The sequence below is a fragment of the Thamnophis sirtalis genome, unplaced genomic scaffold, assembly GCF_051295495.1.
Source record: "Thamnophis sirtalis isolate CommonGarterSnake01/CBP01778 unplaced genomic scaffold, rThaSir2_p1.2 scaffold_3, whole genome shotgun sequence".
Classification (NCBI taxonomy): Eukaryota; Metazoa; Chordata; class Lepidosauria; order Squamata; family Natricidae; genus Thamnophis; species Thamnophis sirtalis.
The window spans coordinates 113,993,091-114,019,777 of NW_028261383.1; the positions used below are offsets into that span (position 1 = coordinate 113,993,091).

General features: G+C 43.5%; 1 protein-coding gene across 2 annotated transcripts in view; it reads right to left on the reverse strand.

Moving 5' to 3' along the window:
- Positions 1 to 613: 613 nt before the first annotated feature.
- NOTCH3 (notch receptor 3) overlaps positions 614 to 26,687 on the reverse strand; it is an 87,888-nt gene continuing 61,814 nt past the window's right edge. Inside the window, exons 18-34 of one of the 2 annotated variants that reach the window (XM_087709754.1) lie at positions 25,143 to 25,371; positions 23,989 to 24,190; positions 23,651 to 23,804; positions 22,434 to 22,618; positions 20,174 to 20,306; positions 19,318 to 19,569; positions 18,001 to 18,113; positions 17,045 to 17,586; positions 16,388 to 16,708; positions 14,646 to 14,794; positions 8,745 to 8,964; positions 6,379 to 6,463; positions 5,925 to 6,087; positions 4,979 to 5,283; positions 4,514 to 4,661; positions 3,646 to 3,743; positions 614 to 3,179 (exon numbers count right to left, since the gene is read on the reverse strand). In XM_087709754.1, the coding sequence (XP_087565880.1) occupies positions 1,932 to 3,179; positions 3,646 to 3,743; positions 4,514 to 4,661; positions 4,979 to 5,283; positions 5,925 to 6,087; positions 6,379 to 6,463; positions 8,745 to 8,964; positions 14,646 to 14,794; positions 16,388 to 16,708; positions 17,045 to 17,586; positions 18,001 to 18,113; positions 19,318 to 19,569; positions 20,174 to 20,306; positions 22,434 to 22,618; positions 23,651 to 23,804; positions 23,989 to 24,190; positions 25,143 to 25,371 (4,547 nt within the window). In that variant the 3' untranslated portion in view covers positions 614 to 1,931. Of the gene's footprint in view, positions 3,180 to 3,645; positions 3,744 to 4,513; positions 4,662 to 4,978; positions 5,284 to 5,924; positions 6,088 to 6,324; positions 6,464 to 8,744; positions 8,965 to 14,645; positions 14,795 to 16,387; positions 16,709 to 17,044; positions 17,587 to 18,000; positions 18,114 to 19,317; positions 19,570 to 20,173; positions 20,307 to 22,433; positions 22,619 to 23,650; positions 23,805 to 23,988; positions 24,191 to 25,142; positions 25,372 to 26,687 lie in introns of both variants that reach the window. The other variant, XM_087709753.1, reaches the window with a different exon arrangement.

The window sequence follows — 26,687 nt, forward strand, 5'->3', positions numbered from 1 at the left end:
TCTTGTGGCATCAAATTTGTTTTTCAAATATTCTGTACATCTTTTGTTTTTATGTATGTTGTGCACTCGATTTCTTGAAGATATTTTTCTGGTAGAAACTTGATCAATACTATTTGTTTTACCTCTGCACAATATACTGAGGAAGCTCAACAGCTGCAACACAGGGGGGGGGGACCCAAACATGTGTAACCACACCTCTCCCCCCACCCCCAATGGAAGCCTAATGCAAGACATAATAGCTACTATATTTCAGTAGTAGAAAATGAATGTCGAAAAAATCTCTGTTGGGAAGGAAAAGTTCAAAACATTCTAATTTAAATTATGCAGGCTGTCTAAGTGCTTCACTCTTTGCAATCTCTCACAATGGAATATTGACTCAAGAGTTGGCCTATTCTTTTAAAGTTTTTGTCCAAATGTTTATGTTCATACCGAACCAGCCAGAGAATAGCCATAGTCTTGTAGTGGAATGACAGTTGTTGTTGGTACTCTGAATTGACTCGGATGGAAAGAAAACAAGGCAATATTTTTGTTAGTGGAACATTTGTACATTCTTTAATGTATTGTTACACAGTCTAAATAAACAATGAAAAATAAATGACACAGAGGAAGGGAAGGCAGTTTCCTTATTAGCTATGTTTATTATGCCACGGCTTAAGCCGTTCTGTACAGAAAGCACCCAGCTGCTTTAAAGCTACTTGTTTTACACTGGATTTTTTTTTTAAAAAAAAGTTTCAAAATGAGCTAGAAATGGTCCTATGATGGCAAGGTGGGGGGGGGGCAACTGGCAGAGCCGTTACTCCACTATGCTACATAGCATGGAAAGGGAGAAGGAAGCAGAAAGCAGTGGTTGCCCAGGGGAACAAGATCCTGCCTGCCACTACTCCCACCAGCAATATTTACAGCCAGGAATAACTGGAATGTACAGGGTACAAGGAGGTAGGGTATACAAAGCAAAATAGATAGCAGACTGCTGGGCCAAAAGTCTTCATGAGAAACAAAAGCATTTTATACTAACTTAGTACCTTTTATGCCAAAGTGAAGCCCTTGTATCTGTGATTGCCTCAAGATCCTATAGTACCACAGGGGCAAAACATGTGACATTGATTGGTCAAAGGCAGCCTTAGATAAGATCCAGGGGTGACAAAAGAGGGTCAGGTATAAAAATACAGAGTGGCTCAAAATACTCTGGAGACTAGAAAGTCGCCAGGACTATTGCTAGCATTAGGAGAAAGAACTCAGGAGGTGGAGCGGGGACTGGAAGATGGGGAGTGCAGCAGGATTTAAGATGAATAAATTAACCTGGAATGTGACGAAGTGCCAAGTTTGAGGATGGAGCTGTGGGGCTTAGATCCCTGTGTGACAGAGGCAAGATTTGTGACTCGATCCTCTGGACGGCAGTGCCAGTGAGCTAATGCTGCGTACCCAGTACACAAATACCTTGAGCAGAGTCCCGTCCCAACATGGTGGGAGGGGAGGTGGCTGCTCAGCCCGAAAGACAAAACCATTCCAAGGAAGAACAAGGGATACAATTCTCTCCCTTCCTTACAGCCCTAGACCCGGAGGAAGAAGAGTGGCACGCAACAGGATCTGATACTGAATACATTGTAAAAAAAAATAGAAAAGCTTAAGAGTTAAATGAAAGGTTTATACAAAAAGATCTCTTGTAAAAAAAAAGGTTCCCCAAAAACTAGTTGATGAGACAACATGGGAGGGGAAGAAAGGGCTGTCCTGAGCTCCATGGCAGTGTGGGAATGATGAGGCCATCCTTTCCTCTCCTCCATCAGACATTTTTTTAAAAAAAACTTTTTACACTTTAGTTTTTTCTTATAAAAACACAATTATGGGGGAATGAGAACCCCAAGGCTGGCACAGGCCCCAATGGGGGCCACAGAGGGACCTAGGCCTCTGGGATGTGTTTCACAACAAGTGCCTCATGCAAACACCTGCATTTTAGCGGAGGGCTCTGCCGAAGGAAGCTGGGTGTGGCTTGGCCCTAATACAGTTGGGCTGGGTGTGGATTCAGACCAGTCAGATAAGGAATGTGGTGAGGGACTACTCCATTGCTCTGGGGATTCTGGCGAAGGAGTCAGATAGGGGTGCTCACTGGGAGGGTGAAGGAAGTGCTTGGGTGTTGCGTCCTGCCCCTGCGTATAACTGTGCTGTGATGGTGGGGTTGGATAATCCTCTACCCCTGCTGCCTTCAGGTATGGTGGGGGCCCTCCGCGTGGTGGTGCCACCTGACCCTGGCCCTCTTGGGGTGAGACAGGTTGGTTACTGCGCACAGCAGCTGGTGGCGGAGGCATTGGCTGGGGAGCTTCCTTGGCCTGGGCTGGAGCTGGGTTGGGCAAGCCCTGAGAGCTGTGCCCCATGGCCATGTGGCTGGGCAGAAGCAATCCTGGTGGGAAAGCTTGGCCAGACTGGTGCAGGTTGGGATGGGAAGCAGCAGGGTGGACTACCCCTATGATGGGTTGGCACTGAGAAGTGGGAACACGGGCACGCCACTCAAAAGGCATGGCCACAGGGCTCACCATGCCCAGACTCAGCCCCATGCGGCCAGGTGGCACAGAGAGGCGGTTCATGGAAAGCAGAGTGCCATCTCCTAGGTCACTAAGGCGTGCCAGGCTGACAGCAAAGGGTGGGTCCATCATGCCATGGACCATAGGGGTAGAGGGCACTGACATCGAGGCATTGGCAGTGTGAAAGACCCCAGGTGAGGCAGGGTTAGGCACATAGGGAGAGTCCAATGAGTCGACTGGAGACAGGGTGACAGAGCTCTCCAGGAGAGAGCCTTGACACTCCAAATTGAGCTTTTTGGCACGCGCCTTGGCCTCTTTGCTCTCCCGTGCCAGGCTGGCACTGCTTCCTGCTGTCACATTCTTTGTGCTGGGCCGACGGCTCTTCTTGCCCTGTGGAGTGGGCTTCAGGCTAGGTAAGAAGCTATTGGGAGGGCACATGAGAGGGGAGAGAGAGTGACCAGCAGGCAGGACTCCCTGTGGGCTGCGCACAGTGTTGTAGTCATCCAAAAGTCGAACAATATCGTGGTGCAAGCGCTCCTGAGCCACATCACGTGGCAGTCGATCCATATGGTCAGTGATCTCACGGTTGGCAAAGTGATCCAGTAGAATCTTGGCTGCCTCATAACTGCCCTCCCGAGCTGCTAGAAACAGTGGGGTTTCCTCCTGTTGCAGAGAAGGCAAATTCATGACCACATTCGACAAACAGTTTGACATTCTCAGAGGACCAGAATTCCCTGCTAAATATGGCCAACAGTCCCTGAAGGCATTGTCGAAATGGCCAATTTAAATCAATAGCAGTGAGTGACTGTACAAATCACTCTCTCCTCAATGCTCCCATATACATTCAAGACCCACTCATTCTAAAGGAAATCTCCAGGTCAAATGGGAATATATTTTCAAGTGTATCATTTAGGCTGCAACAAGTATAAACTAAAAAAAAATTTTTTCAGTCCAAAATGGAAGAGGGAGAAAAGAGGGGTGGATATACATCTACTTGGTACAAAAGCCTAAACAGCCCTGCTTTCTCACTGGAAAAGATGGGAGCTATCCCTTTCCTCTTAGCTCCATCTTTGGGGACAGTTATGATAAAGTCTTAATGTGGTTTTAAAAAGGCAACTGGAGAACTTACCTTACTGTCCTGCATGTCCTTGTTGGCCCCGTTCTTCAGTAGAGCAATTGTAGCCTCTACATTATTGACAGCCGCTGCCCAATGCAGGGCTGATTTTCCTGGTAGAAGTAATACCAAGAGAATAAATGTATTTGCCACATGCTAGTAATTCTTAAGATTTTTCTAAAAGCCTTCTACTATACCTCTTTTCCTAATTTTAAGGAATTATCTTTCTTCAATCAGATTGTCATCTTCCATATTGCCCATTATCACTGAGCTTTGTATACATTAAAAGACGCTGTGCTTTTGTGCTCTTAATATGAGCTAATATGAGGATAACAGAAAAAAAAATCTTCCAATAAATCAGCTGATCTGTGGCCAAGAAAATTCTTAAATAAAAACTTGAAGAACTATGATTTATTTGCTGCAGGGGAAAATTAATAAATTTATTTATAAAAGACTGGAAGGATACATCTACTGGCAGAATCTATTGTTCATAATATTTTGGTCATGAAGCCCTCTCCCTAATTAATAACTACAAGTCATCTTCATAACCAAAATCTTTTAATATTTATCACATATTCTAGTCGCTCCCTCTCCCAGCTGTCTGTATAGCTTCTGCAGCAGTACATTTCATCAACATGTGTTAAAAAAAGAAGCTAAGGAATAGAGCAGTAGCCAGGTTGGAAAGGTTAAAAAATATATATGTTGAATTATGAGCCTCTTTACTAAATCAATCTGGGGTAATCTTGTAAATGAGTTATGAAGCGGTTACCTAAGAATCTAAAGTGGAATGTAGTGGAAATCAATAGAACATAGTTAAATTAAGTAACTTGTCCCAAACCTAGATAAACTAAGACTAAACCAATTCATTTTGCAAATTACATACCCAATTCATCCACGGCATTGACATCAGCATGACAGGCGATCAATTCTTCCACCATGCCTTCAACAGCTAACCTTGCTGCCAGGATCAGTGCAGTTGAACCATCTCCCATTCGAGCATCTAAATCTGTAGATCGATTCCGGATCAGGATCTAACAAGAGTGTTAGGCGGAAGAAGAGCAAACTATGTCATTCAACGTAGTAAAGTAGTACTGTCTACATTACAATATTTAAGTCAACTGCTATTTGGTTATTGAGAAAGCTAGGGATGACTTTTGGGAGTTTCTCGGAGGTTAACAGATCGATGGCACACAAACTAGATTGCAACATTCGCAGTTGAAATCACATTAAAACAAAAGAGACACTGTGTCTTTGTGCTCTTAATAACAGAAAAATTGTATTTCTAGAAGTAGAAAGGCTCCACTGGTTCATTCATAGAGTGAGTAAATATCTCCAGGACAAGGCTCACCTGAAAGACTCCTTGGGCATCAGCAGTCACAGCAGCATGAAGTGGGGTACGTCCTGTGTTATCTTGAGCATTGGTGTCGGCACCAGCATCGAGCAAGCGTTTGGCAGCATCCGCCCGGGCATACCTAGCAGCCAAATGTAGCGCAGTCTCCCCTGTGCGGTCTGTTTGGGCACTCAAGTTAGCCCCCTGGCAGATAAGGTCTGAGATAATGTTGGCAGAAGAGTCATCTGCTTCCTCTTCCTCAGCCAGATCAGTCTCCATGCCACCGCCGCAAAAGGAGGCCAACATAAGTGGGGTAAAACCATCTGTATGGACAATACAATAAAAGATGACTTTAATGTAATTTCTTCTTTATTGAACGAATGCAATAATCATTTATGAAACCTGTATGCCAATCATCTCTCAATGACTCACAATGCTCATACAAAGGAATTACAATAAAATCAATCAAATTGTTTTTATAGAACAATATATGCGAAAATTAAGAAAAGGACACAAAGAGAGAAATCCTGAAATGAAGACTCCACCAGAGGCAGTGGTGGAATTCAGTCAGTTCGCATCTATTCGGGAGAACCGGTTGCTAACTTTCTAAGCAGTTCAGAGAACCAGTTGTTAAAAGAAATCTCATTTTGTTTTTTTCCACTTTACAGGGCTAATCCTGCAAGGAAGGCAGGAAAGAAACCTTCTGGTGTTGTTTCTAGCCTAAACTTTATTGCCCTGCTTACAGAAACTGCCTCTCCGGTTAACCCTTATTACATAGTAACAGCAAAGCACCCATTGATGTGAGGGATGTTGGGTTGGCCACACCCACCCAGTCACATAACCACCGAGCCACGCCTACCCAGCTGGTCATTAGGGCAAAGAACCGGTTGTTAAACTATTTGAATCCCACCAGTGACCAGAGGGCATGTGTACAATGTCCATCTAACAAGCTGTTTTGTGTTACCTGGCCCACGGACATTGACATCCATGCAGTCAGTATCAAATTCACCCTGGGGTGGTGTCAGGGCCATAGATGGAGGCATACGAATATCTGCTGCCACCAAGTGATGCTGTGTCCATTGTCGGCAATCCACTGGGTCTTCGCAATCTAGGGCTGGCTCTTCCACCTGGCGATGAAGAACACAACATTTATCACACAGAGTCGTATTTCCTCTACAGAGTCTGCATTATATAGTATGTAGCATGTACTGATTACAATGTCCTTTTTGGGAAACACCAAACCAGTTAGGCCACCAGGAGCTTGACAGAGAACCGCGCGTATAACATTGCCCAGACTTGAAAACCAGAAAGGGGAAGAAAAGGAGAAGAGGCAATGGAATAGTTCGGAATATGAGCTGGAATACCTTTGCAGCTCCGGTTCTCAAGTCAGCCAAAGTCTCACAATGAGCAGGCAATACCTTAAGACGCTTGGCCTCTGGGCATTCGGCTTCCAGCCAGTCTTCCGAGCTGTCTGGTATCAGGCTCTCCCCTTTGCCAATATTCCTGAAAGAGGAAAACGTATGCAGTGAGATGAGAGGCTCAAGCATAAAAGGCAATGGAATTGTACCTCTGGCTATATCCCAAGCATCCACCTGCAGGCACATACAGAAGGGCAAAAAATTATTTAGCCAGCCACCAATTGTGCAAGTTCTCCACTTAAAAAGATGAGAGAGGCCTGTAATTGACATCATAGACCTCAACTATGAGAGACAAAATGAGAAAACAAATCCAGACAATCACATTGTCTGATTTGGAAAGAATTTTTTGGCAAATTATGGTGGAAAATAAGTATTTGGTCACCTACAAACAAGCAAGATTTCTGGCTCTCACAGACCTGTAACTTTTTCTTTAAGAGGCTCCTCTGTCCTCCACTCATTACCTGTATTAATGGCACCTGTTTGAACTTGTTAGCAGTATAAAAGACACCTGTCCACAACCTCAAACAGTCACACTCCAAACTCCACCATGGTGAAGACCAAAGAGCTATCGAAGGACACCAGAAACAAAAGTGTAGACCTGCACCAGGCTGGGCAGACTGAATCTGCAATAGGCAAGCAGCTTGGTGTGGAGAAAGCAACTGTGGGAGCAATAATTAGAAAATGGAAGACATACAAGACCACTGATAATCTCCCTCGATCTGTGGCTCCACGCAAGATCTCACCCCGTGGGGTCAAAATGATCACAAGAACGGTGAGCAAAAATCCCAGAACCACACAGGGGGACCTAGTGAATGACCTGCAGAGAGCTGGGACCAACGTAACAAAGGCTACCATCAGTAACACACTACGCCGCCAGGGACTCAGATCCTGCAGTGCCAGACGTGTCCCCCTGCTTAAGCCAGTACATGTCCGGGCCCGTCTGAAGTTTGCTAGAGAGCATTTGGATGATCCAGAAGAGGACTGGGAGGATGTAATATGGTCAGATGAAACCAAAGTAGAACTGTTTGGTAGAAACACAATTCGTCATGTTTGGAGGAGAGAGAATGCTGAGTTGCATCCAAAGAACACCATACCTACCGTGAAGCACTGGGGTGGCAACATCATGCTTTGGAGCTGTTTCTCTGCAAAGGGACCAGGTTGACTGATCCGTGTATAGGAAAGAATGAATGGGGACATGTATCATGAGATTTTGAGTGCAAACCTCCTTCCATTAGCAAGGGCATTGAAGATGAAACGTGGCTGGGTCTTTCAGCATGACAATGATCCCAAACACACTACCTGGGCAACGAAGGAGTGGCTTCATAAGAAGCATTTCAAGGTCCTGGAGTGGCCTAGCCAGTCTCCAGATCTCAATCCCATAGAAAACCTTTGGAGGGAGTTGAATGTCCATGTTGCCCAGCGACAGCCCCAAAACATCACTGCTCTAGAGATCTGCATGGAGGAATGGGCCAACATACCAGCAACAGTGTGTGCTAACCTTGTGAAGACTTACAGAAAACGTTTGACCTCTGTCATTGCCAACAAAGGATATATAACAAAGTATTGAGATGAACTTTTGATATTGACCAAATACTTATTTTCCACCATAATTTGCACAAAAAAAAATTCTTTCCAAATCAGACAATGTGATTGTCTGGATTTGTTTTCTCATTTTGTCTCTCATAGTTGAGGTCTACCTATGATGTCAATTAAAGGCCTCTCTCATCTTTTTAAGTGGGAGAACTTGCACAATTGGTGGCTGACTAAATACTTCTTTGCCCCACTGTATGTGTGCCCGGTTCACTTTTTTGCCATCTTGTACCATGTTTTTATCCATTAAAAGTTTTTCATCCGCTGTTATTTTTTTTATGATGGATGATTTTAATGTTTTTCAATGTTGTAAGCCGCCCAGAGTCGTTGGATATGAGAAATGGCAGCCAATATTTAATTAATTAATTAATGAGAAACAGCTAGCATTGAAGTAAAACAGAAGAAAGCTGACTATCCTTTACAGCAGAGACAACATACTATAGCTACGGCTACAAACAATTCATACAAAGGCCACAAGTGGTAAGAATATTCCATGCAGGCACGTAATCTGGTAGAAGAGGGATGGAATCCTTCTCCATTAGCCCACTGGGCTTCTAGGCTTATTGTAGGAAAATAAAAATATCTTCCTTAATAGTTTACATAGCAGGAAGGGGACATCAGGTTTTGCCACATTAAATCTGTCACATAGCAAGACATTAACAAGATTTGACAGTGAATGCCCCTGAGCCTTTTCTCTCTCTATTCTTTAACAAGCCTCTGAAACAAAGATGTGAGATTGTTCCTCCATAGCTCTTGAATGAATAAGGGCCTCTTACTTCATGCCCAGGGCATCCTGACCCACAGGCTCACGCCGGTTCTTGTTGCTACTCTCTTTCTTCAGACTGAAACCTTCAGGAAACCAGAGAGTGCTGTGTTCTCTCTTACGCCGGGCCACCAGCACGCCTAGTACCAGGATCACGAGGAGAATGAGGGCTGCTACAACCACCAAGGGCAATAACTTGAAGGGGTCGACTGGGCCGATTGTATCTTTTGCACCTGAAGAAGCAATAGATCTGTCAGTGTTCCAAATATCATGCAGAATTAAATGAGAGTCCAAGGCAGAGATATCCTTAAAGTTCCAATTTAATAAGACAGACATGTTGGTACATCTTTGGAAATCCCAATTCTGAAAACTTCCTGAGATTCCACCCAGTTGAAAGTTCATGATCTTATCCCCACACCCATAAATCCATCACATGGTCCAATCTTCTTCGGCCATGCTGGCATCTCTACCCAACTGGTTCCGGTCAGGTGCAGAGGTGTGGAGACAAAAGATGACCTTGGCTTCCAGAAAGGAATGACAACAACACATTCCACAATTCTATTCCTTTCTATTCCCCCCTCCCAATTACTACACTAATGAAACAGCATAGTGAAATAATAGAAAGTGTGGCAGGCCAAAGATCCTAAAAGGAACATAACTATAGGCCTGACAGGCGGCCTCTCCTCAGAAGAAAAATGATTCCTGAAAAGAGAACAACATCAAAGTTAGCAATAAAAAAAATTAACCACCTCTTTCCCCCCCCCCCTCCAGGGGGACCCTTTTTCTTATCGGGAAACTTCTGATGGAATTGTTTTATTAACCTATCAGCCTTTAGTTCCCAACTTTTCACCCAATTGGCTTCGGATAAAGGGTCTTATGCTGGACTCAATTACTGGTTTCAACAAGCTACAATTAAATACTGGGTAAATTTTCCCTAGAATTCTGGGTAGACTGAGTCGAACTGTAACTGGGTTTATTATCTTTTCTATTGGAAATGGACCTAGAAATTTTGGGCCCAATTTCTTACAAGGCATTCTTAATCTTGTGTATTTGATAGATACAAAAACTTTGTCCCCCACACGAAAGGGGGGTTGGAGCGAGCAGTGTTTATCAGCTTGCTTCTTGTAGGCTTCTGCCGCATCTGCTTGAGCCTTCTTCGTATTTTCCCATCCTTTCTTTAGTGTGTCCATGCATTCATTCAGAGACATGGAGGAGGAAGGTTCTCTAGGAAGCTCAGGCATGGGAACAAATTCCATGCCACTGGTAATCTGGAAAGGAGTTAATCCAGTGCTCCTGTGGACCGCATTGTTGTACACCACTTTGGCAAAAGGTAGCAAGTTTGACCAGTTGTCTTGCTGATAGCCCACATAACACTGGATGTATTGTTCCACCATTGCATTGACCCTCTCTGCTGCGCTGTTCGTGCTGGGATGAAAAGCTGAGCTGAGTCCTTGTGTGGACCCGATGGATCTCAGGAATTCTCTCCAGAATTTGGCAATGAACTGAACTCCGCGGTCTGAAATGATCCTCTTGAGCACCCCGTGCAGACGATAAATGTGTTTCACAAAAGTTTTCGCTAATTTCTTTGCGGACAGCAGCCCTGAGCAAGCAATGAGATATGCCTGCTTGGAAAACAAATCAATAACTGTCCAAATTACTCTATTTCCACTGCTGTCTGGAAGTTCGACAATGAAGTCCATTGCAATCTCTTCCCATGGTCGGCTAGGGCTGGCCACTCATTGTAGTAGTCCAGGGGGTTTCCCCGGTCATGTTTTCATTGTTGCGCAAGTAGTACAGTTTTTAACACAATCTTCCACCTCTGATTTCATCCTTGGCCACCAAAATTGACGCCTGGCAAAGTGGAGCGTTTTTAGGAATCCAAAATAGCCGCCTAATTTTGCATCATGGCTTCTCTGTAGGGCTTCCAGCCTCAATCCCGCAGGGACGTACAGTTTGGACCCCTTCCAGGCTAAACCTCTGCTCATCGTTAGAATGTCCTTGTTATTGTTGAACCATGGGTCTGCTGGGAGTGCTGCTTTGAACTCTGTCATCAGCTTATCTTAGCAACGGGTGGTGACCTGAGCCACCTGTTGGTGGGAGGAAGAAATGATGGATTGAACAACTTCTTCCTTCTTACTGTTGTTCTATGGTTTTCTCGACAAAGCATCTGCCAACAAGTTCTTCCCTGCAGGGATGTGTTTAATGTTGAATTTGAACCTTTGGAAGTATTGTGCCCAGCGAACTTGTTTGGGAGATAATCTTCGATGGGCATGGATAGCTTTGAGGTTTTTATGATCAGTCCAGACCTCGAACAGCATATCCCCCCTCCAAGAGATGTCTCCACATGAGCAGGCTCCACCTGATTGCAAATGCCTTTCTCCCAAATGGCCCACCTCCTTTCAGTAGTAGTGAGTTTCTTAGAGATGTAAGCACATGGCAAGAGGTGGCCCTCCCTATTCTTTTGTAGTAGCAGCTATTGCTACATCACTGGCATCCATCTGGATGATGAATGGTCGCTTGGGATCAGGGTGTTGCAGTATGGGCTCTTGGGCAAAGAGCCGTTTTAATTTCTCAAAGGCTTTTTGACAGTCCATTGTCCATTTCAGGGGTTGGTTTGCTTTTGGTTTCGTGGGGGGAAGGCCCTGTTTTTAATAGCTCAATCAATGGAAGGGCAATTTCGGCAAAAGTTGGAATGAACTGCTTGTAGAAATTTGCCAATCCAAGGAAGCTTTGTAGTTGTCTGCAAGTACTTGGAGGTTTCCAGTCTAATACAGTTTTCACTTTTCCTGGATCCATTTCTATCCCCTCATTGGAAATGTGATAACCCAAGTAATCTAGTGAGGTCTTGTGAAACTCACACTTTGACAACTTTGTGTACAGCTTGGCGGCCAAAAGTTTTTTCAGGACTCGCTGTACCAGCTTCACGTGTTCTTCTAGGGTTTCAGAGAAGATCAAGATGTCATCTAGATAAACAAGCACTCCACAGTACAGATGGTCATGTAGCACCTCATTTATGTACTGCATGAAGACTGCAGGTGCTCCTTGTAGCCCAAATGGCATGACTTTGTACTGAAAACTGCCAAGGGGAGTGTTAAAAGCGGTCTTCCATTCATCTCCCTCTCTGATCCGTATGCGGTAATACGCCTCTCTCAAGTCCAGCTTGGTAAAGATCTTGCCTTTTGCCAAGTGGTTTACCATATCTTTCATGAGGGGAAGGGGATAAGTGTTCTTTTCACATACCGCATTCAAGGCTCACAGATCAACACAGATGAACCCCACCATCTTTTTTTCTCTGAAGAGCACTGGGGCTGCTACTTTCGACTTCACTGGTTCGATAAACCCCCGTTTCAAATTGATGTCTATGTAATTCCTCAATTCAACCATCTCTTTGGGGGTCATGGAGTACATTTTCAGCTTCGGTAAGTTAGCCCCCAGTTTGAAGTCTATTGCACAATCTGTGGGCCGGTGGGGAGGGGAATATAGTTGCAATCTTCCTCACTGAATACCCACGCTAAGTCCCAGTAGTCTTTTGGTACTTGTTGGATCCCTGGAAGTTTGGTGTCTGATGCAGGTGCCACAGGTTCTGGACAGTCTGAGTTGTTGGGTCCCATCGTTCCTGCGTGGCCTTTTGGCTCCACCGGTGGTAGTGGCCCAAAGCCGATAATCAATTTTCTAACGCCGTCCTCCCACTTTATTGTAGGCACCCATTTGTCCAATATAATTGGTTCCTGCATTCTTGGAGTTACAATGAATCTGAGGAATTCATAGTGGCGGCCTATCATCAACTTTACCAACTCGGTAATTTTAGTGGCTGGGGCCCCTCTAATCAGTGTTCCATCCACTTGCTCGAACCGAATGAGATGGTTTAGGGGTCTTGCACGTATACCTAGTTGCTCCACAATCGGCATGCTGATTAAGCATCGGGTGCAGTTGTGTCCACAATTGCCCCAACTTCCCCTTCCACTCCAGTTTCTGGCACTTGGAGGTTGCATTTTATTGTAAAGGGGTGGATGGGTGCACTAATCATTGGGTTGTCTTCAGCATTCCCCTCCTCCGAGGCCTCCCCCTTGGTAGGACTCTTTGTCACCTTAGGTTGGGGATCCTCTTCCGGAGGTTGTTGGCCCAGATGACTTTTCTGTGGTAGCTTCTGGGGCCTTCTCTTTACCACTCTGGCAGTTGGTGCACATGTTTGTGCCAGCACTCTGACGCTCTGTGGCCAAATTGACAGCAACGCTGGCATTTTATTGGCTTCCCTGAGGGACAGAACCTAGTTGCATCTTTAACTTTAGGAATCGCCTCATCACATTGTTCTGCTACCCATCCTGCAGTAATCCCCTCATTCATCTCTTCTTCCACTGTTGAGAACTCTTCTCTGTAGGAAGGTGGGGTAAGAACCTGTTGGGGCATTGCAGGTGCATATTGTCCCACCATCCATCTTGCAGCCTTCCCCTCATTCATCCCTTCTTCCATTGACGAGAACTCTTCTCTGTAGGAAGGTGGGGTAAGAATCTGTTGGGGCATTGCAGGGGAGACTGGAACCAGTGGGGAGGGTCAATCTCTCAGTTGGCCACTGCCCAGTTGTCTGCCATGGTGCCATCTGCTGCGGGAGGGCAGGTGCCCACTGGCATCTCTTCCATCCATGAACTGGGGTTAAGACCCATCCCGGGGGTTCCGGATTCAGAGGTTGCAGTTCAACCAACAATGGCTGGCAGGGGGGGGTTGTATGCCAAGGGGCCCTCTGCTGGCTTGGAGGAACTTCCCATGCTGATGGCCACGTAGGTGCCCACTGGCATCTTTTCCATCCATACTCTGAGAAGAAAGCCCAATTTGGTGGTGCTTCATTCACAAGCTGCGGCCCAATTTCTGGTGGCTGGCAAGTGAAAGATGCTGGCGAAATCCCTTCTTGCTGGCTGGGATGAACTTCCCATTTTGATAGGGAATCTGTCTTCAACTCAGTTGCAGGGTAATGGGTCATTTCATTTATCACTGTTTGGAAGGAGTAATTATCTCCACTCCAGTCAATTGCAGCTTTCATTAGTGAAAGGGGGGGTACCAAAGGTGGGAAGGGGGTACAAATAAGACAAAAGACAAACAGATTAAAAAACAACAACAGTCACAACATTTCAAGTGGGGCTGGAAATACATCAGCCCCAGGCCTGCCGGAACAACCACGTCTTCGTGGCTTTGCGGAAAGCGTGGAGGGTGGTGAGGGTCCGGATCTCCACGGGTAGATCGTTCCAGAGGGCCGGAACAGCCACAGAGAAGGCTCTCCCCCGGGGGTTTGCCAGTCGGCACTGGCTGGCAGATGGAATTCGGAGGAGGCCTAATCTGTGGGATCTAATCGGTCTTAGGGAGGTAATTGGCAGTTAACTATCATCCAGATCCAGCCGCATGTCACCTCCCTGCTGTTCGCGACCAGCCAGGAGGGGCACGGGTCCAGTATACAAGTGAAGGCACTCACCGCTCCCATGGCCTTGTCCGCTTCCTCAGGCGTGACAAGTTGAAACTCAATCCATAAATTCCTCTCAAGACCTTCCCCCGGTACCTCAGCTGGCTCTGAGCAATTGGAGTCCAGGTCTGTCCGAATCCGAGTGACTTTATCCGCTAGAAACTGAACAAACTCCTCAGCTCTACTTTGTAAAGGGTCATCCGCTTCCCTCCCTTTCAAGAGGGAGCGGGTTATTCTAAACAAGGTGGCTGGGCGCGATTCAGCGGACGCAATAAGAGTGGCAAAATGCGCACATTTCGCCGCCCGTATTGCCACGAGATAGGCTCTGACATAGGCTCTTATCAGTTCTCGGTCTGACTCAGAGTTACTGGCCCTCCAGCGGTGCTCTAGGCGTCTCTTTTGGCTTTCCTGAAGTGCCTTTTCCTTGCCCCTTGTTGAAAAGAAAAGAAAAAAAAACCACCTAACCTTTCACAGCTTTCAGTGGATATGGAAACTCTAGACGCTCCACCGCCGACAGGGCAGCGAGGTAATCAGCAGCACTTTCTGCATCAGGGAAGCATTTGTTTGAAGCTTGGTAGCAAAGACGGTTGTCAATCTCAAGGGTGACCTCAGACCTAGAGAAAGCGGCAAGGGTTATCAGGGTCTCCTTTAGCGTCCTGGAGGATTCCAGGGAAAGACAAAAGTCCAGTTACCTCCTTTGCGTTTTGTTTTACTCTCTGTTCAGCCTTAAGTCCACGGAATAGGCCTGAGTGGACACATTTGGTTTTCGTGCAGTCATTCCCCAATGTGAATTATGGATGAACTTGCTTCTAAGTTATATTAATCCTTTTAAAAACCCAAATATATTTTAAGTTTTATAAAAGGCATGCTGTACCATTGTGTAACAGCCGATTTAGCTCATTTGTTCATCTCTTTATGCTACTGTTTAATTATCATGAACTGGCTTCTGGGGATCTATCACTCTCTTAAGAAGCTTGTTTAATGTCGTTCTTTTTTTAAAAAATGAAGCAGAGTTATTAACTGTCAGATTTTATAGGACAGGCAGGGACAACTGGATAAAAGTGGCCCAAGAGATAAGCGGGCCCCAAGGCATGTTGGGCTTTATAGATGAAACCCAGCATTTCGAAATGCAGTCTACAAGCCAGGAGTAACTGGGGTAATTTGAAGAGCAGAGATGTTGCAGGGGCAACCTGAACTATACTTGTCATTGCTTTTCTGTGGCCATATTCTGGACCAGTTATAGCTTCCAAGTGATCTTCAAGGACAGTCCTATCTAGAGCCTCCTAACAAATAGGGATTATAGTAGACAGGTAGCAGTCATTTAGCAGCCACAAATGGGAATCTGGCACTCTCCAAGAAGCCAGAAGTTTTAATGTAGTTTTAAAAACAAAGCACCGTTATTAAGCAGCAGATTTTATAGGGGACCGATTGCTCTGTCATGGAGCAAAGCAGTACTAAGTGGGAAACCATGTGACCACAACTGTGTTTTCCTTTTCCCTGCTTCCCTACCCTTTGGAATTATCCCAGAGCTAGGATAATTAGCAAGGAGGGAATTAAAACCTGTATTTAGGTTCACTGGAAAAGTAGCAATTATAGGAGAGCAAGTAGGGGAAATACACACTGAAAGGAGTGCCTCAGTTAACAGCCCACTACACAAAGAGCCCAGTGTATTCATTATTATGTGCCTGCTTTTTATAATGTGATCCTTTCCTCTTCACTCTCTCTGCTCTGGCGGGAAAGATAACATTTTTAACAGCACTTTCCCCTCTGTCTGACTCTTTTTTTTTCTTCCCCTCATTCTAGAGGGAAGAAATTAGAGAGGAAGGGATTACAAGAGAGCAAGCAGGCACACCATAGGAAATACACCGGGCAGCAGGCTTAGCATGCACGCTCCCAGCCCCAATTACACTCTTTTTGATGTGTATTCCTCATATGCTTACTTGTTCTCTTGTAATCCCTTCCTCTCCAATCTCTCCCCTCTGCAAGGTGGTAGGGATAACAAGTCAGGCATAGGACAAGGCATATTGACTAACTATAATGGCAATCACATGACTGAGAAACACTGTGATAAGTTATTTTTTCAGCACTGTGGTAATTTTGAACTTGACCAAGGCAGCTGATAAGCTTAGGGGACCTGCAGTTCATAATAAAATGAGCTTACTTATCTTACTCTCAAAACTCTTCTTTTTTTACTGCATAAAACTCACCCAATTATTTCTTGGCCCAGTTCCCTGCGTAGTCGTCGGCCAGTTCCATAATAAGGTTTGATCATGTAGTCGCCATTCTCATCTAGACGGAATCTCAGGGAGGTCCTTAAAATGGCACTCAGCTTCTGCAGGAAGATGGTGCTGGTGCGGAGCAGTTCATCAGGATGCAACAGCACGGTGATGATTAGAACCCCATCTGCCAAGTGCTCAGGCACTTCCCGTGCACAATCCAGCCCATCCCAGCCGCACTCTTCATTATTACACCCTTGGTCACAATTCCCATCAGCAAAGTGATCTGAGCAGTATTTCTCATAAATAGGGCTGTAAAAGAGAAAGGAGATGGAAATGTAAAACAAATCCTATCGTAACACAAAATGTATCCTTCGTTGACAAAGAACCATGAAGGAGTTGCAGGGAATACCTTTCCATATGCACCACAAATCAACCAACTGAGTCATCAGGATTACATATATTGAGACAACTCACCCTCCCCCAAAAGAAAGATATCTAGAACGAGGAGGGAGGAAAATGCAAGTTCGGAACAAAATCTCACTGTGTCATTCAGTTAATCTAGCAGAAGAATGCATACTATTAGTTCTAACAAGCACTAGGGAAATGACCTACAGGCTCCCCTTCAAAGACATAGGCAGAACTCACTTGCAGGTGCGCTCGCGATTCTTGCAGTCAAAGTTGTCATAAAGGCACTCAACGGTATTGCAGAGTTCATCACACTGACTATTGTTGAAGAACTGCCAGCACTGAGGGCTCTCACACTGCTTCCAAGGATTATCCACCAAAAGAGAACAGTCACCTCCATCCCAGCGACAAGCTGGGCTATTGCACATCTTGTCACAATAGGAGTCCCCTGCCTTTGCAGCACACTCTTCCAATGGACAATGGAGCTCAGGGTGCAGAGATGGCCGTGCGGTGCGTGCAGTTTGACAGCGAACACCTGTGTAGTCACCAGGACAAAGGCACTGAAAATAGGGGGGAGTGGCAATCTCATGGCAGACACCCCCATTGTGGCAAGGTTGATTGACACAACTGCTATTGGCACGGATGCGACAATCAGGTCCAATCCATCCAGGAAGGCAGTAACAGTGGGCACCTAGAGGGGAAGGCCGGCAATTGCCACCATTGAAACAGAAGAATTCTCGGCAAGAGAACACACTGCGCTCACAATTGGTGCCCAAGTAGCTCTGAAAAAGAACCATAAGAAGAAGAGATCGTAAAGAAAGTCAGACAAACAAAATATTCATCAATAAAGTATCTCTGGTAGAGAGTGTGTCCCTTCTTGCAACTGTCACTCTGGTAAGAAAAACCTTTCCCACCCAAAGTTTAAGAATCATATTCATATACCTATAATACTACATATTTCTCTTGTAGAAACTATAGCCAGATCTGGAATCGCTTGTTTTCTAATACTCCCCAAACAGGAATAGCATTCTGACCATCATTAAATGTCAGCTTCTTCACTCGTAGCACAGCTTCAGTGTATCCACCTTACGTTCCTCCCTATTTCACTCTTCCTTGCCCTGCTTAATTCCTTATAATATTTATACACAGGGAATGTACTTTGGTGTCAAACATATAGCCTTGCGCTAAGTACTCACCCGAGGGCACTGGCAGGTATATCCGAGAGGCAAGTTTACTGCCAGTTTACATTGCCCACCGTTCTGGCAAGGCTGAGATTCACATGCATTCACAATGTTTTTGCAGTGGCGGCCTAAAAGGGAGAAAAAAATATTATTCTGCCAATGATACTGCAAACTTTTCAGAACACATCACCCTATTAAATGTGACACATATTTTAGTACCAGCTTCTGTACCTGATTCACATAAATGCCTACTGAGCTCTATCAACATTTAACTAGCAACTGAGTATATTTTTTCCCAATTAGGGATAAATTATAAAAGTATTCAACCAGTCAGGCACAGCTACTTTTCTCTTATTGATCATCAAACTCTCCCTCCTTCCCTCTGTGTATATGTGTGTTGTTGTTGAACCACAGCTCCCAAAATTTCTAAGAAATCTAACCAATTCTAGGAATTATAGTTCAATTCCCGGAGGTTGTCTCTCTGTGATCACCATCTTATCAGATATAATTTGGATTCCCTATCATGAAAATGTAATGGCAGCAAAATACAGCTATACATATGTGACCTTAGACTCATTTAATGTGAGTTACAGAATACAAATCAAACTCAAAACTCAAGCAAATGGAAAGCAAGCTGAAATAGAATACACAAGTGACTATATATTAATCGTATAAGTTAAAGTTAACCTGGAAATGCCCCACAGATCATAGAATGCAAAGCTTTCAATTTGAAAAATGCAAAAGAAATATACTTGAGATAGACCAAATAGAAAAACAAATCAACCGTACTTGGGGGGTTCCAGCAGAATAAATATGTGATTATTTAAAAGCATTGTTCCATAAGATTATCATGAAGGACATGAATAGAAGTGCAATAGACTAGAATAGAACAGAATTGTTTATTGGCCAAGTGTTATTGGACACACAAGGAATTTGTCTTTGATGCATATGCCCTCAGTGTACATAAAGACATGAAAAGATACATAATTCATGACTCATGAGAATCCAGAGAAGTTTAGGTAAAATATACACATATTTATTCATCTGCTACTTTGCTAAAATAGATGATCAATTACTCAGAGAAACAAAATATTTTCTTGTGACACCTTTGCCAGAATGCCTGAATGCTCATTTTGTGATTTTTTGAAGCCCAAGTCATCAAATAATGACTTTCCAAGGGCAACTCATAAAAAATTTCATACAATTTTAATGCTTTTTCCTGCTGACATTCATTTTAGCCTGTCTTCTCTGCTCTCCACTGCAGCCCAGCTTCACACATTCTTCCTTGCCCATTGAATCCATCACATTCGCCTTATTGGCACCCTTACTCACCGGTGTAGCCTGGCTTGCAGATGCACTGGTAGTCACGGGCTTCTTGAATGCAGTCCAGGGTGTTGCGCGGATGGCAGGGATTGGACTGACATTCATTTATATCTCCCTCACAACGCTCGCCTGTAAAGCCTGGTGGGCAGCTGCATCGGTAGCCACCCACTCTGTCCACGCATGTCCCATTGTTCAGGCATTTGGGGACACGGCTAATAGGATTCGTGGCACAGTCATCCTCATTTATTTCACACAAGACACCTAAAGAGATAAATAACAAACAATCATACCAAACATTCTAATACTATGTACCCCAAACATTTCCCCACCTCTTGAACTGCCTGTCATAAGAAAAAAAAAATTCTGAAGGTGAGAAAACACCATCTGGTCTATTCAAAGTGTATTCAGTTCCGGCTCCCATCAATACTACTAATATAACAAAAGCTATTAACAACAAAAGCTGTAACAATTGCTATTGTAATGCAGTGTTTCTCTTTCTTATTACCTGAATAGAAACACTGGGTAGGAAATCAACCATGTTCCAAATAGAAAACAATTACAATAATCTCTGATGGTCAGCCATGATGGCTAGAGGCTAATGAGAGTCTATATTCAGGAAAGTCATCAACTATTCACAGTTGGAAAAAGTCCAGTTCTTTCAAATGAGCTCATATTCTCTATTAAGTGATTTAAGAAAAAAAATCCAGGTCTCCTCTTCACATAAGTAAATGAAAGTCAGAGCTGCCTTGGTTAAATCTAATATATGTCCCTCTGTGTCTTATGCTTTCAACCTAAAAATATTAACAATGTTACAAGCAACAAAAAGAGCCTTTATCCCACTCCCCTCAAAAAGTCACCTGCTTACCTAGTGTCCCTGGTGGGCAGGAACAAATGTAGCGACCTGTGAGGTCAATGCAAGTTCCACCATTCTGGCATGGATGTGACTGACATTCATCAATATCAAATTCACAGTTTTTCCCCTCAAAGCCTAGAGGACACTAAAATGAGAGAAAAAAGGTAAAGATAATAAGACAAAGTATTATTAAAAACATACTTTCAAAGTACCTCTTCTCCATTCTTCATTAAATCAAGAATACTGAATAAGATTTAGAATTTTTAAACGGTTCCAATATATGCTCATCATACAGATAATAGTTTGCCTTAACAGCATTAGAAATAACATAGAGCAGAGCAAAAATATATCATCCACATAATCGTAAACAATGGTGCAAAATGCCTATTTTTAATAGCAAGTAGTGATACCTCAATTGTGAGGAAGAGGAGAATTTTGTGACCTAATGTGCTGTGAAAGCTGTACGAGACAGAATTGCACGGGGGCAAAGAGGTTAAGGCTGCACGTCAAACATATGAGCAGAATAGAAGTTGGGAGGTGAATTGGGTTATTTGCCCTTTTAACTGTGATTTGCCTATTTAAGGACAAGTGAGACACCATTTTCCTCATGTCTCCCGTTTAAAACAATGAGAAATCATTAATAGCTTTCAATCATGTTCAGAGTTTTCCCATGGTTGCCTACCTGATTTACCATAGTACATATGAACAGAAAGGTGCTCTCCATTCCTTTTACACTTATGGTAAATTATAGGAAAACTCTTAAAACACTTCCCTGCCTGCCACAGGACATCTGCCTATAGCTGGCAGCTACATTTCAAGGTAATTACCTGAAACTAGCTTTGTCTTTAGCCTTGATTCAGACAGTAATGTAAATGCAGTCATTCTCCAGAACCAATCATACTGTAGAAATAACTAAATAACTATAAGAGTTATTTGGAAGAGATTAATATGCTCTTTTATTACCTAAAGCCCTTCTTTCATTGAATTTGATAGGCCAGCAACATTTTTACCATAGGAAAATATATTAAGACTAGACTAGAATAGAATTCTTTATTGGCCAAGTGTGATTGGACACACAAGGAATTTGTCCTTGGTGCATATGCTCCCAGTGTACATAGAAAGACAAGATGCATTCGGCAAGAATCATAAGGTACAACACTTAATGATAGTCATAGGGTACAAATAAGCAATCAGGAAACAATCAATATCAATATAAATCATAAGGATACAAGCAACTAAGTTACAGTCCTGCAGTCATAAGTGGGAGGAGATGGGTGATAGGAACGATGAGAAGACGAATAGTAATAGTAATGCAGACTTAGTGAATAGTTTGACAGTGGTGAGGGAATTATTTGTTTAGCAGAGTAATGGCCTTTGGGGAAAAAATGTGAGGGGTCTGTAAATATTTTCATGGCCCTCTTTTTGACTCATGCAGTGTACAGGTCCTCAATGGAAGGCAGGCTGGCAGTAATTGTTTTTTGTGTAGTTCTGATTATCCTCTGAAATCTGTGTCTGTCTTGTTGGGTTGCAGCACCAAACCAGACAGTTATAGAGATGCAATGATTTAAGAAAAGATGACAAAGTGGGTGTAGAATGGTAGCAAAAGGGCTGTGTTAATACCCAGTTGTGACTCCTCCCACGCCCCACTTCGAAGACTGGTAGAAACTGTCATCCAAGTACTGAATACTTAAGTATAGAGGGAAAACTTTTAACTTTCCAGATTTTCTTAAATTATAAGCCTTCCCTATCCAACCAGGGTAACAATTGCATTTGTTTCTATTTTGCAAAATTAGTTATATACAGTTTCTACTTGCTTAGTGAAATCTGAAAGATCACTGAAGGTACCAGTTTGATCTAGCCCATGGTTACAACAAAAATCCAAGAAACAATGTAAAGTATTTTACTGTTCACATACCCTGAATTAAGGGATTACAGGGTTGTAAAAAGGGAGTTATTCAGTGCTGATGAGGAATATCAAATATGCATAAATGTTACACTGTGTGTTGAAACAGCAACAACAGAAAACAACTGCAGTATTTTATGAAGTAATGTACTCAACACAGGGGCAACACAGACCATTGGGAGATAGTTGTTTTTTTATCTTATTTTACATTGATTGGAAAAATAAGGTTTGTGCCAGTTCCTTGGCTCCCAATCTTCGCAAAATCCTCTTGCAATGTTAGGGCCTTCAACCCTTTCTTTATGGAGCAGCACTTTCCCTAGAACATAAGCTAGGTTGTCTGCCTGATATGGCTGGCTAGGCCTTCCTCACCTCACAGACATAACCTCCCACAAAACTGCGGCAGGTACCCCCATTCCGACATAGGCTGTGCTGGCAGTGATTGACCTCACTCTCACAGTAGCTGCCAGTGTAGCTCTTCTTGCAAATACAGTAGTGTGTATTGCCAGCATCCACACAACGGCCTCCATAATGGCACACTTGTTCCTTGGTCACACCTATGCCGAGAAAAAGAGAATTACTCACTGTGTGCTCTCAACCTATCCTCTGTACCACTTCCTAAAAGAACTAAACAGAATGAGCGAGAACAAAGAAAGTGAAGAAAAATGAAACAACTATACATAATTAAAATTATTTATGCTCTGAGCCTTTGAAAATAGCTGGAATTCCTTCTAAGTTCAAATTTCTTGAGGAAAAACACACTTTTCCAGCATTTCTGAAATTTGATTCCAATTTCTCTTTAAAGGCTACATTTACTGTTCTCATTGGCATCATTTGGGGGAAATTGAATTATGTTTATAAAATAAATAAAATAAGTGGCAGATTTAAAAAGTGAAAGATTATATAATATCCTTGATATAGCCAGAGCAAGGGCTTTCAATTGTTTTCAGGTTACACAATGATTTAGAAATTAAAAAATGATTTAGAAACATTCTTGAAAACCTTGGCCATGACGCAACACTTTAGTGATAGAAAATTGCCTGTGTTTGAGTAAACATCTTCCCCTAAATCCCTCAAATTCTCAAGTGACCCCAGGATTCCATGGAACATAATTTGAAACACTGTGAACTAGGGGGCCAAACAAACTGTAATCTCTATTGTACAGTTCATTGATTACCAAGACATTCAGTGTTGTTTAGCGATATCCCATTTTGAAATAAACATAATAAACATACTCTCTGACTAAACATTGAAACATCTGCTAATGCTGGATCTATTATTGGGTCAAATAACATTAACAATATTTGCACTATTGTTGGGAGAACATAGAAAATAAAATTTCATGGAAGTGAAATATTTTATGGACACTCAGAGGAACTGCAGTTGGAAGATTAATTGGTGGCTCAGTGGATTTAAAGACATTGTCCCAGTAGCTCTGAAATATTTGAACAGTGAGTACAAGATGATGTTCAGAATCCTGGATAATTAACAACCCACATTTGAGTTGGTGGCTGAGACATTTTCACTATGAGCACAAGTAGCAGAGGAACAGACAACTTGGAAATGAACTGGAGCAGAAAGACCCTTACCTCGGTTCCTCGCTACCACTTCACAAGAAACATTTGGGATGTCACAGTAACGGCCAGTCCAGCCTCCAGGGCAATCACAGGATAAAGTAGCACCCGACTGTATGCAGTGCCCACCATTTTGACAGGGGGAGCGGCTACACAAATCCAGAAGGTTCTGGAAGGGCAAAACAATGCAAGAATATGTGACAAAATATTGTGGTCTTACCAATGTCAAACACTCATCTTCCCTTTGTATTGAGCTACTGTGGTAAATATCCTTTAGTCTCAGATTTTCTGGTAGACAACTTGCTTACTTTAGATAAACTCTAAAGATGTAACTTGTTTTCAACTCAAATTACCTGGCACTGAGGACCTGTGTAGCCCTGAGGACAGGTGCAACGATAGGACTGCACACCATCATGGCACACCCCACCATTGAGGCAGGGCTGTGACTGGCACTCATCAATCTCATGCTGGCAATGGGTGCCTGTGAAGCCAGCACGACAGTGGCATGTGTATGAATTTACTCCATCCAAGCATGTTCCACCATTGAAGCAAGAGCTGCCAGAAGATAAACAGAGAAATACAAAATGACAAGAGAGACCAGTGAGACTTTCTAGCCTGAGTTTCCTCAAGAGAGATGTAACTTCTCCTAGGCTAAATATGTTGGCAAACAAATATCTAAAAGAATGATTTCTACTCTTATCTGAAAAATGAAACAGTAAGAAAAGCCATTCTGTTCTCCAGACAGGCCCAGTAATTAATCTTTCCCCTTGCTCAATATTTAGGATTCAGTTTACCTACGACAGGCAATAACAATAGCACTCAGACTTGTATACTGCTTTACAGTCCTTTACATCCCTCTCTTAAGAGTCAGCATATTGCCCCCAACAATTTGGGTCCTCATTTTACCGACTTCGGAAGGATGGAAGGCAGAGTCAACCTTGAACCTGGTGAGATTCGAATGGCCTAATAGCAGTTGCCGGCAGTAGCCTGCAGTACTGCATTCTAACCACTGCGCCACTGTGGCTCATGGAACATTATAGGAAATCTTCCTACACTTTTAACATCCAATGCTTTCTCCAATTGGACTATATGGTCTAGGAGCAGATAATTCAAAGGAACCGAGTTACAGAATTCAGAATTCAAGAGGACCATGTATACAAAATGATCTACTTCTCCATTTGAAAACTACTGAAAAAGATCATTTTCTACCCTTTGCACTATATATTCGTCCATGGATTGAGAAACATGATAGCAGAGGCTTCATAAACCCCTTCAACTGAATGAAGCATTATGTTTCACAGAAAGAAAAGTGGGCATGTAACTTGGTACGTGATGCAAATCTCCAGAATAACTTTCACCACTGTACTGTTTGGCTTTAGCACTATGAAGGGAATCTAGGAGCCACACTGCACGCTGAACTGTTCAGCAACCTGCATTCACCACCACTGAGATTGTGAGCAAGACATGAGATGCTGAACCCTTAGAACAATAATCCTAACAATCTCACCTGTCAGTGCACTCCTGCACATTGTGCTCACAGTGTAAGCCAGCCCAGCCTGGGGAACAAGTACAAGTGTAGCTGTTGACATAGTCCGTACAGGTGGCCCCATTGCGGCAGGGGTTGCTCAGGCACTCATTAGTTTCAGTTGCACAACGTGGTCCTGTGAAACCTGGCAGGCAAGTGCATGTGAAGGAACTGATGCCATCCTGACAGCCGCCACCATTCAGGCAAGGATCTATTGGCAGGGAGAACATTCAAAATGTTTTTTAATAAGCATAAGCATTCTTTTCTTTTACCAGGAAGTCTTCAGACAAATGACTAAATTCTGTATTTTGCATATTCTCATGCATTTAGCATAGTGGTGGTGAACTTACGGCATGGAGGCATGCCATGATGTTTTGGGTGTCACGCCAGTATTCCCCAACACCAAACAACTATTCTTAAAAACATGCCCTATTCTCATGACTTCTGGACACTAAGAGAATTGGTTGTGCTCTCGTGTCCACTCTGGAAGCTGGGCGAGAGGACTGTGCTTTTTGAACCCTCAGAAAATCTTGTGAGAAACAGAGCAAGCTTTCAGGTGATATTTGGAGGCTATGCAAGAATGGGTGGGCTCTTGTGTTGGGTCCTGGAAGAACATTTTTCCAAAGTTGTTTCAAGACTGAAGGCCTTGTGCAACCTGGAACAACCTTGTGAGAGTTGCAGGAGCCTCTCAAACAGAAAGAGAACACCATCTGAAGGTAAGTAGTGCATGGCAGATTTGGGGGAGGGCTGCAAGTCAATTATGTTGTTCCCTAAGACTTGTACACCTTGGGGTATGGCATAAGGTGACCTTTATGAGTGGGACCACGGAGCGAAAGCTGAAGTCAAGGCATCTGCTTCAATCGTAACCTCAGCACTATCATTGATTGTTGCTGTTGAAAGTAATCTAGATCAGAGTTCACCAATATTTCGGACCTCAGGGACCACTAAATTTATAATAATTTTAAATCCCGCGGACCTCTAATAGGATTTTTTTTTTAAAGATAAAATACCGTATTTTTTAGAGTATAAGATGCACCTTTTTCCCCGAAAAAAGAGGGAGAAAATCTGGATGCATCTTATACACTGAATAAAGCATTTTTGGCCTCCCAAAACCCCGCCCCCTTCACAAAAATGGATGTGCAGAGGCTTTGGGAGGCCTGCAAAGTGCTCCTGGGTGCTGGGGAGGGCAAAAACAAGCAAAAAATTTGCCATTTTTCCCTCTAGACTACAGCATTCTACAAGCTTCCCAAAGCCTACATATGCCCTGTTTTTCGTAAAAAACAGACCGGCTCATTTTGAGGAGGGGCAGCCCCCAAGAGCACTTTGCAGGCCTCTCAAACTCTCTGCACGCCCCGTTTTTCACAAAAAAATGAGGCATGCAGAGGGTTTGGGAGGGCTGCAGAGTGCAAAACCTTTTTTAAAAAAATTACTTCTTCAAAATCTTGGTGCATCCTATACTCTGAAAAAAACGGTAGTATTTAGTGCAATATAAAAATGCAAATAATTTTTCTGCAGACCACCAAAAAA